Genomic DNA, 13,539 nt, shown 5'->3' with positions numbered 1-13,539 from the left:
ATTGCTTAATTATTATTTCAGTCATATATTCACGTGGTGATTTCCATGTTTTCACAAACAAATGGACTTTGATTTATAGAAAATGGACTTTTACTATTTTAGGTAAAAAAGCAGGAGTAGTATGGCGCTGCCCTTATGGAGACAAAATTTTTTTTTTTTTTTTTTTTCTCTTTCCCTTTTTCCTTCTTTGTAGTGAATGTATTGCCTAGTATCCTTATAGAATTGCTTCTAAAACCTGTATATGTTCAAAAATTGAATAAAACTGGCTGGTGGTGAATATTTCTATTCAAAATGAAAATACAACAACTGGTGCTCCAATTGTTCAACAAAGGTGCATTGTGCCCTTTAAGTTAAGTAATAAAGTAGTTGTGGATATAGATGTAATATCATCTAGGTGGAAAGTGTTAAAAAAAAAAAAAGGAAAACAGGAATAGTATGGCGCTGCCCTTATGGAGACAAAAAAAAAAAAAAACACCTCTCTTTAAAATGACTTTATAATTCCTAAAGTGTGTGTGCCAAAAATGAATAAATATGTGACTGGTGCCAAGTCCTTACTGTTAAAGGTACAATTGCAACATAAGGTGCTTCAATTATTCAACAAAAGTGCATAGTGCAGCATCACTAAAGTGACCAGTGTTAAATCATACAAATCCATACAACATTGTGCAAAATATCCATCATAAATAGTGACTCTTGTGCTGTGACCAGTATTGGTTGGATAGGAAAAGTTCCGTTTATGAAAAAAACAAGTTCTTTTTGGAGTATTTTGTAGTGTTCAATCTTTGAGGGTCAAATATCTGTAGGAAAGCTTCTTATCCAGGTGCTGGTTTCTTTAATTAGTGCCTTGTCTGCATGCTCTGACAATGCTTGCACTCACCGGATTCTCCTTTCCCCTGCAGGGGTATGGATGGTCACAGTGTCTGCCACTGTGCAGCAATCAAGGATGTCCCCCAAACTTTACTTGCGTATTGTGGTGTAGTAATTACATGTAAAGGAAAGAAGGTATGCCCATCGCGTAAAACCATAGGAGGACTTTTATTAAAACTTAATAGACAAATGTACTCACATTTCAAATGAACAAATCAAGCATGCCAAAAGTTAGCGAATTCCCTTTGTTAGAGGTGCTGCAAGACGTTCGTAACCCGCCCTACGCACGTTTCGTCGTCAGACTTCTACTGGGACGCGGAGAATCCGGTGAGTGCAAGCATTGTCAGAGCATGCAGACAAGGCACTAATTAAAGAAACCAGCACCTGGATAAGAAGCTTTCCTACAGATATTTGACCCTCAAAGATTGAACACTACAAAATACTCCAAAAAGAACTTGTTTTTTTCATAAACGGAACTTTTCCTATCCAACCAATACTGGTCACAGCACAAGAGTCACTATTTATGATGGATATTTTGCACAATGTTGTATGGATTTGTATGATTTAACACTGGTCACTTTAGTGATGCTGCACTATGCACTTTTGTTGAATAATTGAAGCACCTTATGTTGCAATTGTACCTTTAACAGTAAGGACTTGGCACCAGTCACATATTTATTCATTTTTGGCACACACACTTTAGGAATTATAAAGTCATTTTAAAGAGAGGTGTTTTTTTTTTTTGTTTTTTTTTTTTTTTTTGTCTCCATAAGGGCAGCGCCATACTATTCCTGTTTTCCTTTTTTTTTTTTTTTTTTTTTTTTTTTAACACTTTCCACCTAGATGATATTACATCTATATCCACAACTACTTTATTACTTAACTTAAAGGGCACAATGCACCTTTGTTGAACAATTGGAGCACCAGTTTTATTCAATTTTTGAACATATACAGGTTTTAGAAGCAATTCTATAAGGATACTAGGCAATACATTCACTACAAAGAAGGAAAAAGGGAAAGAGAAAAAAAAAAAAAAAAATTTGTCTCAATAAGGGCAGCGCCATACTACTCCTGCTTTTTTACCATTTTTTAATACTTTCCACTTAGGTGGTATTGTATGTGTAGAGGCAGCAGCCATATCCATAACTAAAACATTCAATTCATTGTGCGGATTTACCCCATACACCTACTATTTTACTATTTTAGGATTTCTCTATGTTGATATGCACAATTGTCAATTCATGATATAAAAGTATAGCGCTGCACTTATTTATATATTCCATAATACTGCACATCACCCTGAACACACCGCCCTCAACTGTGAAACATGGTGGTGGAAGCATCATGTGGTGGGGATGCTTTTCTTCAGCAGGGACAGGGAAGCTGGTCAGAGTTGATGGTAAGATGGATGGAGCCAAATACAGGGCAATCTTAGAAGAAACCCTGTTAGAGTCTGCAAAAGACGAGACTGGGGCGGAGGTTCACCTTCCAGCAGGACAACGACCCTAAACATACAGCCAGAGCTACAATGGAATGGTTTAGATCAAAGTATATTCATGTGTTAGAATGGCCCTTTCAAAGTCCAGACCTAAATCTAATTGAGAATCTGTGGCAAGACTTGAAAATTGCTGTTCACAGACGCTCTCCATCCAATCTGACAGAGCTTGAGATATTTTGCAAAGAAGAATGGGCAAAAATGTCCCTCTCTAGATGTGTAAAGCTGGTAGAGACATCCCCAAAAAGACTTGCAGCTGTAATTGCAGTGAAAGGGGGTTCTACAAAGTATTGACTCCGGGGGGCGCCATACAAATGTACACCACACTTTTCACATATTTATTTGACAAAAATTTGAAAACCATTTATCATTTTCCTTCCACTTCACAAGTATGTGCAACTTTGTGTTGGTCTATCACATAAAATATATTTATGTTTTTGGTTGTAACATGACAAAATGTGGAAAATTTCAAGGGGTATGGATACTTTTTCAAGGCAATGTATTACACATAACATAGTACATCACTTATAAGATAATTTGTATTGAGCTCAATAAAAAATCTACAGCCCCCCTTAATATACAGACATCCTACCATACCTGCTGTCTAGTACTGGGCTGTCATCTTTGTCCTGTACATTGTAAATTGCCACTGTACCATCATACATTCCAACAGCCAGAAGATTTGGAGAGGCTGCTGAAAAGTCCACGGCTGTGACCCCACTTTCACAGTGGAATATCCTCTCCGGCCACTTTAAAAAAAAAAAAAAAAGCATCAATGACTAATAAGTAAGTACACATGACAAAAATACTGCACTAAAAGAGCGGTGGTGGCCTGTCATCCCCCCCCTTTTCATTTATATGTGGGTACGGCGGGGAGCCGGACTAATGGGTGTCTATTAGGTCAGTAAACTTTTGAAAAGCATGTGATTTGAGGATGAGCTCTAACTGGCCTGTTTCAGATTGTCCTGTGGCGCAGAACCCCATTTTAGCAAATCAATATTTGGCATTGTGTCACTTCCGGTTTCCGAACCCTCCCACTTTTGATTTTAGCTAATCAATATTCATCGTGTCACTTCCGGTTTCCGGTTTCTTGTCCCATGGAATGCAAGGCATCCTCTTGTGAGTGCGGACCTGGAGGGGGGGGGGCACCAGCCGCCTCTGTTAAAGAGACATTGTAACCTACTTATTCAGGTGAGAGTAACCGAGCCCATCATCCCCCAGCAAGATACTGCCCCCCCTCTCACATGACAGTGTTCAGGCCTGGTGACTGAGAAGGTTGAACAGCCCCCAAAAGTGTCCATACTGGCAGGAGAGCTTACTGATACACCCAATAGTAGATCATCATCACAAAGCATTTACTGTATGAAGCTGCGTTCCTGCGTTTTCAGTACTCCCCTCTGGCCGGCTAGTAGACTATAGAGTGCTCAGTTGACATCTAGAAGCCTCTATTCATGATAATGTGATTTGCCTGACCCAAGTAGACTTTTGTAAGTGCAATATGCCCCTTTGTATTTGTTTAATTAAAATATATTCTGCGCTATCCAGTACACCTCGGCTTTTGATTTTTACTTTTCTCAGCTACGTTGCCTCTTAAAACCGTTGAAAGCCATCTACTGGCTTCATGTTGCACTCACTGTTAATTTAGTGTGAAATTCCACTTAAAATGTAACATCAGGAGCCAAGAGATTATTTCTGACAAGAGTGTATGAAAATGTTATCTTGAGCTATAGAGGTCTGTAATGAACAGGCTTATTTTAGCAGAGTGGATAAGGACAGACAAGCAATTATGTAAAAAGAATCTCCGCGATCCACCTGCTGGCAGAAAATTTGACTCAAAAATATTTATAGACAACATAATATTAAGCAAAAAAGAAAGATAATAGATATAACCACTATACATTCCCTTCAACTGCAGCCAATAAATTGAGTTCCCATATTGTCTTTCTCCAGTGTGTATAGGAGGGACTTCCACTGCTGGTGTCTCAGCAGGTACAAAGCTCCTCATACACAGAAGGTATAAAGGAATGGATTGCACTCATCTGGAGTAAAGAATTAGATTAAATCATTTCTTTCTTACTGTTGTGTTCTTCAGTGACCAACAACAAGCCAATCCTCCTTTTTGTTCTTTGAAGGCAAACTGCCCATAGCCAACAGCCAGGAGATCCTGAGAGATCAAATAAACAGATAAATGAAAGAACAAAGATGTCTCAGATTGAATGGCACAGCTAGTATATAAGCATAGTGGTGTTTCTGCTAACCGGGTTTTTCTTATTCCATGATGTGCTGCTGACGTTGTGTCCCCTTGTTATGTCACACACAAAAGACCACAGTCGATCTAAACTGGGAGATGTCACATTCGTTATGACTTCTGTGTCACTGGTAGAGTCCGGATCTGTAAAACATAGGGCACTTTTCATACATTGTTTAGAATATTTGTTGCAATGAGACAGGTGAGACGTTTGACAGTCTTGGCCTAGATACTAATTTATGTGAAAGAAAAAAGTTTACGATCACCCAGTTGGAAGATCAGATGGGGATTTTTTATGTGCCAACAAAACCAGTGTCTATTAAAAACAAATACAATTTTATTTATACATTAAAATGCAACACAGCTAAAAAACCATATCCAATGGAATCACCAAGTCCATTATATAACACAAATTCCGTAAGTCTTAGTGGATCGACGCGTTTCGCATACAAATTGTTTCCTCGGGATACACTTGCTTGTGCTGTCTTAGGATATGGTGAGTAACAGACAATCTAAATGAAGCTCTCAAAATTCTAGGACTGATAATAAGGTACAATTACTAAATAATATACCGTATATACTCGAGTATAAGTCAAATTTTTCAGCACTTTTTTTTGGGCTGAAAGTGTCCCTTCGACTTATACTCGAGTCACCGCCGTCTGTCTGCATGATCAGCGTGTCATGCAGGCAGACGGCGGCCGGCGTGTGATAATAGTCTTCGGCGGCTATTCCAGCTTTCAAAAGCCGCGCCTCCTGCTCGTCTGTGATAGGCTGAACAGCTGTCAGTGTACAGCCTATCACGGACATTCTCTCATCCTCGTCCGTGGTATGAGAATGAGAGAATGTCCGTGATAGGCAGTCAGCGGTCAGCCTATCACAGACGAGGAGGAGGTGCGGCTTTTGAACTGTGGAATGGCCGAACACTATCATCACACGCCGGCCGCCGCTTGAGGATGGAGATCGCCACAGGGAGGATGGAGATCGCCACAGGGAGGCTGCACAGGACACAGGTAGGCTGCACATGCACACAGGACACATGCACACAGGAACACAGGACACACATGGACAGGACACACATGGACAGGACACATGCACACAGGGACACAGGAACACAGGACACACATGGACAGGACACACATGGACAGGACACATGCACACAGGGACACAGGAACACAGGACACACATGTACAGGACACACATGGACAGGACACATGCACAGGGTACAGGTAGGCTGCACAGGACACAGGGAGTCAGGCAGCTGCAGATGGGCATTGTTGACCCTCTGCATTTCTCACCCTCGTCTTATACTCGGGTCAATACATTTTTCCCAGTTTTTTGTGGTAAATTAGGGGCCTCGACTTATACTCGGAACGACTTATACTCGAGTATATACGGTAGTACATCGCAATTCATGCCAAATATCAATATAAGAACTTCTTTAGACTTGCATAAAAGGTGATTAATAAATGATGATGGACAGGGACAACCAAAAAGTATTTTGGGACCACCACTCAATATGGAAGAAGGACAACCTCACAAAATGAGGGTTCTAAATAGTATAAAACCCCCAGTCATATATCAGTGGTGTCCCTGCTTCCTGGCATAACAGCAAACTGTAACAATGACGGCTGAGCCAACACTGGTTTTGTTGGCACATGAAAAATACTCATATTCTAATATTCCAATTGGTAGATTGAATACTCTTTTTCTTTTGCAAAAATAGTTTTCAGTAGCAAACGGGGCATTGTTTCTATCTACAGAGTTTTTACACTTGTATAATCTCTATGTTGGCCTAGATATGGTACTTTTTTTTGGAAATTCTTTTTATTCAGTTTTAAGAATTAGTTATAAAGCAGAGCCTATTGGGCATTCCCAGACTTGGTGCCGTACATAAGTACAACACACAACAAACAAGAACATACATAACTGTGTACTCAATCACTATAACAGTAGTACTCCCACCAACTACATAAGGACCTTCACAACGTATATAAGCTCATAATATCAGGTTCTGCTCTATCCAGTACTAGGATAAAAGAACAAACACTCTCTAAGATTGGTTCAAGATACCACAATAGTATAATACCAAGATCAATGAAGCTAATATATTTAGTCAGAAAGATTGGGGTCTGCATTAATGGAGGGGGTGTCAACCCAGATATCCCATACTTAATGACATTTATTCTTTTTTGGGACATCCTCTTGAATAAGTGGCCTAGATATGGTACCTTAAATTGTATTTAAATATTAATCCCCAACAAAGTAAAAAAGATGTCTCACATTTTTCCTATTGTACAACGTATGGCTAGTCTTTTTCCTTTTTAGTTCTCTACCCTCTGTCAATATGAAGCAACAACTCTGGCCCCAGGAACATCTCAGAACCAGGCAGCAACATTGCCTTTCCATGGCCTGTATACAGTATGGTTGCCACCTCATCCCTTTAAACCCGAACACATATTAATTACACAGGTTCTGTGGCTGATTAAGGTGGTAATTAAACTCACTTGGTGCCTTATCTGCATTTAATTAGCCTCAGAACCTGTGTAATTCAAAGGTGTTCGGGTTTAAAGGGATGAGGTGGCAACGCTAGTATACAGTGGTTGTCACTCAACAAGGCACACTCTGGCTGTGGGGTACTACCCACTCTGCTTCTTTAAAACAGTCTACTTAAAACTTTTTTTATTATTTTGTGAAAAGTTAGAATATCTGTTATGTTCTTATTGTCTTCTGTGTCTCTGTTGGGGGCATTTTAACTGCTTCATTTCTCTAACAAGTGGTGACAGGAAGTGGCAGAAGCTCTAAACCTTTTCCTACTCTGCTAAAAAGTGGTAACTTCTCCCTTCTACCTATCTGAAGTGGTTCCAGTGTCATAAACTGAACAGGAAATCTCCCTGATGGGGACACAGACAGCAATAAAAAATCTGACACATCTAACTCATTTCCACTCTATACAAAATCAAATAGTTTTGGGTAAACCAATTCAAAGTAATAAAAATTAACTGAAGACATGAACCCACATAAGCAACTACACTGAGCAAAATTATAAAACGCAACACTTTTGTGTCTGCCCCTATTTATCATGAGCTGAACTCAAAGATCTACGACTTTTTCTATGTACACAAAAGGCCTATTTCTCTCAAATATTGTTCAAACACCTGTCTAAATCTGTGTTGGTGAGCACTTCTCCATAACTGAGATAATCCATCCACCTCACAGGTTTGGCATATCAAGATGCTGATTAGACAGCATGATTATTGCACAGGCGTGCCTTAGGCAATAAAAGGCCACGCTAAAATGTGTAGCTTTACTGTATTGGGGGGGTCCGGAAAACCAGTCAGTATCTGGTGTGACCACCATTTGCCTCACGCAGTGCAGCACATCTCCTTCACATAGAGTTGATCAGGTTGTTGATTGTGGCCTGTGGAATGTTGGTCCATTCCTCTTCAATGGCTGTGCGAAGTTGCTGGACATTGGCAGGAACTGGAACGCGCTGTCGTATACGCCGATCAAGAGCATCCTAAACATGCTCAATGGGTGACATGTTTTCAGATGTTGAATTTTAAAAGCAGCGGCAAGCCTGCTGACCTCACAGGTTTGCTAATCTGACAGAAGTTCGCTGCTTTTGAAATTAAACATCTAAACATTCAGACGGAGTTCTAAGTACTGTATTTCACTATATAAACTCACTTTACTGTTAAAAATAAATGTAAAACGCAAAACTCCGGTGGGTGTAACAAGATGTCCGCTTTCCCCCTTCTCAGTGTATCCTTACTATGGAGGAGTGCTGGGTGTAGCAAGATGGCGGCTACGAAAAGGTCACTTCCGTTACACATTCTAACAGGTTGCCTAATCTGATGAAACACAGGATTGTCCAATGGATCAGAAAGGGTGCATTCCATCATCTCAGGTGGCTCAGCAAGACACATCGCCAGACACAGCAGAGGTTGCAGGTTCAGACCGGGGTCCTGACACTGGATCTACTGCAGGTACTGATGCTACTCCCTGTCTTGCTATACCCTGTCAACACTTCCAGTGGGTTTTAGACTGAAGAAGTAGGGGAAGCCCTCTTGTCAAGTCAACCTCTACCAAGTAGCTTTCTCTAAAGAATGCTCCGTTCTGATGCATGCATTTAGTCTGTGGCTTTGAGAACAAAGTGTAAAACTATGAGTAGAAGGTTAAACTTTAATTTAGACTTTGCTATCACCCCTTTGTTGAAAATGTTTCGGTTTTCTGGACGAATAAGAGTCAGCCTGGCAGCCCTGAAACTGAAACTTAAAGGATCACTAAAGATAATTTTTTTTTTAAATAACAAACATGTTATCCTTACCTCCACTGTGCAGCTTGCTTTACACAGAGTGGCCCCAAACCTGGTCTTCTGGGGTTCCTCGGCGGCTGTCTCTGCTTCCCCCCCGCAAGGACTCAACACTTTCATGCGAGCTCCCTTGCATGGTGTTGAGTGGGCACGCTCCCTTGATACAGCCGGCGGCCATAGCCAATCACTGTCTCACTCGGCCCAGCCCCCCGGCGCGCCGCGTCATTGGATGTGATTGACAGCAGCGCGAGCCAATGGCCGCGCTGCTTTCAATCCATCCACTGTAGCCAATCAACGGCCAGGCTGAGCGGCGAAGAGGATGTCAGGGGGGAGTGCGGGACTTTCGAGGGGTCAGGTAAGTAAAACGGGGGGGGGGGGGGGGGCTGGTATTGTTGGATGTTTTTATTACCTTAATGCATAGAATGGTTGAACAACTTTTACCGTTATAACCCCTTTAATGAGTAGACTGACCTTTTGTGTGCTCATGGCTAGAAGCTGCCACAAAATGCAGAGAGGTGTAATGGGGATTGAGGCAAATTGCATTAATATGCCACACTATTCTTAGATGATTGGATCAATGATACCTGGAACAGAAGTCAAGCTGTCACCTGCAGCCTCCAATCAGGTTACAGTGATTGGTATCTTTGAGAAACATCTCAGGTGAAAAGAATGACATGAAGAATAAAAACACACCTATGATCACCGGTAATTGCCGGTAAGCTGCAAGCTTTGGCTGGCATATGTTCTCTACCACCACTCTCTCCATGAAGAACAAATCTTGCTGAAACTTCTCTGATTTTAGGATTACATCTGCATCTGGCTCATTCTCCTCAGTTACCCAGGAAACAGAAAGCCTGTCCAAATCTGTGACGGTACTCATATCTGAAAAATTAAAAACGAAAAATCCACATCACCAGAAAGTTACATGGCAGAAAATAACTACAGATCATTGCCATCTGCTGGTCCTTACTCAGCACTTCTCTACTGTGCACACCTGTCCTCATTATTGGCCTTAAAGAGGAAGTAAACCCCGATGGGTTTTGCTTCCTCTTTTGCTCCCCGCAAGGCCTACAAATGGAAAGCATAATGGGCTAGTATGCATCACATACTAGCCCATTATATAACACTTACCTGCAAACGAAGCCCACGCTGTCCCCTGAGCAGGCCACGTCCATCTTCGTCCCTCTTCCTTCCGGGGCCACAGACTCCGGCCCTGTGACTGGCCGGAGTCGCGTGACGTCACTCCCGTTGTAACAGCACGGTGGTCCGTTTCTTCACAGCGCGTGCGCCGATGATGACATTGGCGCACTACAAGTGAAATATCTCCTAAACGGCGCATGTTTAGGTGATATTTCCACTACCTATAGGTAGATATTTCCACTACCTATAGCCTTATTCTAGGCTTACCTACAGGTCAAAGTCACCAAAAAGGGTTTACAACCACTTTAAGCCCAGGTTCACACTACTGCGATCACAGCCATCACATGTGATTTGCACCCGATCACATGCGATGTCTGTGAGATGCGAGTTCAGTCATACAGTTGTATGGCTGAACTCGCATTAGATTAGCTGGAAAAAAAGCGCAGGGACACTTTTTCCCTTGCACTGAAATCGAGTCGCATGGGTTTTCTCACCTATGCGATCCGATTCCTATGCGAGTTCACAGTTCGCACTGCGACCTGTGAACCGATCTGGGGGTGTCATTAACAATGTAATGTAACACCCACAGTGGTTCGCAGAAGGCAGGAGAGATGCAATGCGGGAACCAGCTCTATAATCGCGCTGGTTCCCGTATCGCTTCAGTGTAAACCTAGGCTTAAGGCTGGGTTCACACTATTGCAAATTGGATGCCTTTTTTTTCTGCATCCAATTTGCATGTCAGGAGACTGTGACTGGCTTTGGTCCATTTCAGGTCTGAATTCAGCCAAAAATTCAGACTGAATTTAGACCTGAAATGGTGAACAGGGACACACTGGACCCCTGCTGGGATCCGCTACGCATGCCAGTGTGAACCCAGACTTAAGCAGAACTTTACCCATAACAACTTGATAAAAAATAATGTTCTTTAGCAAGGAACATACATTCCGCATTATTAATTATGCTACCAAAATAAGTGTGTGCTGTAAATTGGCTCCAGCATTGTTCCTGTTTGTTCTTGCTGGAGGCCGCCATTTTGCTGAAGCCCAGAGCCCGCGAGCAGTAGTAAATCTTCAGGCTGTCAGCAGATCGGCCTCTGGTGACTCTGATTTTCGGCACAATGCCGAAAATGGAGACCCACTGAGCATGTGCAGAGCAGGGTGAGACAGCGTATTTAATTACTAATTTTAAACAGTATATGCGCTTATTTCAAATGTTTTACATTTGCTATACCTGCAAAAGGGGCCAGTCTGAAGTGATCTAGCAGGACTTAATTTTCTGACTAAAGTTCCACTTTAAAGTGAGGCCAGAACTTAACAACATGGCATCACATGAAGGGCATAACTAACAAATCAGTAATCCGCACACAAATAAAATGTGTCAGGTTTTGGCAAAGGAGCCTTGTGGTGCTAATAGTGGCTGAGGTCATTTCACTGAGCTATAATATAAGCCTGGGATATAACTTACCCATCCCATCAATAGACATCACAGATACATTTCTTTGGCTCATGCTGGATTTGTTGCTGGCCACACTCTCTGACCGGCTGACTGTCTTCACCGCAGCTTCCACCTGTGGCTGGTCCGGGGCAAGAAATGAATCATACAGGTCCCATACTGATGCCATGACACCTACAAATATAGCAAACAAGTATCACTAGTTTAAAACGTAACTCCACTTTTATTGAGAAAAAAACATTCCCCTCTGGGTGATCTATGTACATTACAAGGATTTTGACAATCTTTGTTGCAGTTTCCTACCTTTTGTTATTCTGAAGAAATCCCTGTGTGTTTGTCTGTCAATCAGCTGCTGTACCTGCAAGGCTCTAATGAGGAAAATGCAGGGTCTGCACCCTTTTAAACGTGATTTCCCTTTGGGAGTATCTCACCAAAAATGACATTCGTTGCAGGAGATGCCTGATATATGACTTTTATCTTGGTGCAGACCAGTGGCAACCCGTCCATTAGGGGCGCCCGGGCACTGCCCCCTCTCTCCAGACCACCCCCCTATATGCAATGGATAGATTCATGCATAACATGAATCTATCCATGGCTGCCATGGCCACCCCCTATTTATGCGTCCGGTCCCTTTTAGGGCACCGGGTGCATTCATTACATCGACCAGTGTTTTTTTGTTTTTTTTTAAGCACCTAATTAGAGCCAGAGGCTCTAATAGGCTTCAAAATAGGGTGGGCTCGGGTCACAGAGGATGCGCTCCGATCCCACCGAGGTGTGTTGCAACAACAAATGAATATTGCAACACCGATCCTCCTCCCGGCCAATCGGGAAGCAGGTATGAAACCTGTTTCCCAATTGGCCAAAACGTCAGGCGATCCTATTGGACGCCTAGCGCCGGGAGGAGCTGAGAGGAGATGCACCGCGGAAGCTGCTCCAGGAGAGGACACCGGAGCAGCTTTCCTCAACCACTCTTTAAGGACAGGGGCGACCATGCTGGAAGATGGCCGCATCAGCTCTGCACTCCATAAAGACCCGACCGCTGCTTTCACCACCTGCATCCAGGGTAAGGACTGACCGGCAGACAGCGGGTGGGTTTTTTTTTCTTTTGCTGGGGGTGTTAGTGCCGGGGAGGGGGGGGGGGGTTAGGGGCAGTTGTGCTAGTGCTGCTCCACCGCCAGCCCGGGGCAGTGGGGGTGGGGGGTTGTTTGCCGCCCCCCCCCCAAAAAAAAAGACTTCTGTTAAAATCAGTGAACCAATCACACAAGCAGGACACGACATATCTGGGGGGAGTTCTGTACACATTCTTCCAGGTATCCATATTGCATGGCATTTTACAGAAAGTTACAGAGCTGAAGATTGAAAAGGAAAGGTAATTTTTAATAACATTTAAATACAATATGACTTGTGTCGCAATTGTATATGCTATATTATTTGTTTTTATTTGCTATTTTTTTCCCACAAAAGTGGAGTTACCCTTTAACATTAATAAAGCACAATGGGGGTTGATTTACTAAAACTGGATTGTGCAAAATCTGGTGCAGCTCTGCATAGAAACCAATCAGCTTCCAGGGTTTTTTTTTTTGGGTCAAAGCTTAATTGAACAAGCTGAAGATAGATGGCGATTGGCTACCATGCAGAGGTGCACCAGATTTTGCACTCCTTAGTTCAGTAAATCAACCCCAATGTCTGTCTTTTCTCAAACTTTTCTAATCAGCATATTTATTCTTGGTCAATGACTCCAAAAATTCTGAAGCCAGACATAGGATACCAGCCAGGCAACTAGAATTTGTAGAAAGAGGTCAGCAACAGCTGAACCCCAGTTTTTCTTGGGTAAGATTTCCATAACTCAAGAATCCAAATACACAAGTAGTAGTGTTTTTTTTGTTGTTGCTGTGGCTGCATTGTATGTGAACCTGTATTTACCCAGGGAGAAGGAACAGGTTCACTTTATCACCAGCCTCTGCAGCTGCTATTAGTCACCTTTTCTTTGCTCCCCCTGCTGTTCCATTGACCTGTGCATGCAAA

At 42.4% G+C, this 13,539-nt stretch overlaps 1 protein-coding gene across 1 annotated transcript in view; it reads right to left on the bottom strand.

The window, feature by feature from the left end:
• The window catches only part of DNAI4 (dynein axonemal intermediate chain 4), a 63,783-nt gene that overhangs the window by 25,104 nt on the left and 25,140 nt on the right, over positions 1-13,539 (bottom strand). The window contains exons 7-11 of the mRNA XM_073593782.1: positions 11,527-11,688; positions 9,616-9,804; positions 4,621-4,754; positions 4,440-4,526; positions 2,960-3,111 (exon numbers count right to left, since the gene is read on the bottom strand). Coding sequence (XP_073449883.1) covers positions 2,960-3,111; positions 4,440-4,526; positions 4,621-4,754; positions 9,616-9,804; positions 11,527-11,688 — 724 coding nt within the window. The remainder of the gene's footprint in view (positions 1-2,959; positions 3,112-4,439; positions 4,527-4,620; positions 4,755-9,615; positions 9,805-11,526; positions 11,689-13,539) is intronic.

The sequence above is a fragment of the Aquarana catesbeiana genome, linkage group LG07 (genome assembly GCF_042186555.1).
Source record: "Aquarana catesbeiana isolate 2022-GZ linkage group LG07, ASM4218655v1, whole genome shotgun sequence".
In the NCBI taxonomy this organism is placed as follows: Eukaryota; Metazoa; Chordata; class Amphibia; order Anura; family Ranidae; genus Aquarana; species Aquarana catesbeiana.
The sequence above is the reverse complement of the archived record's forward strand: the minus strand, read 5'-3'. Positions and strand labels throughout refer to the sequence as shown.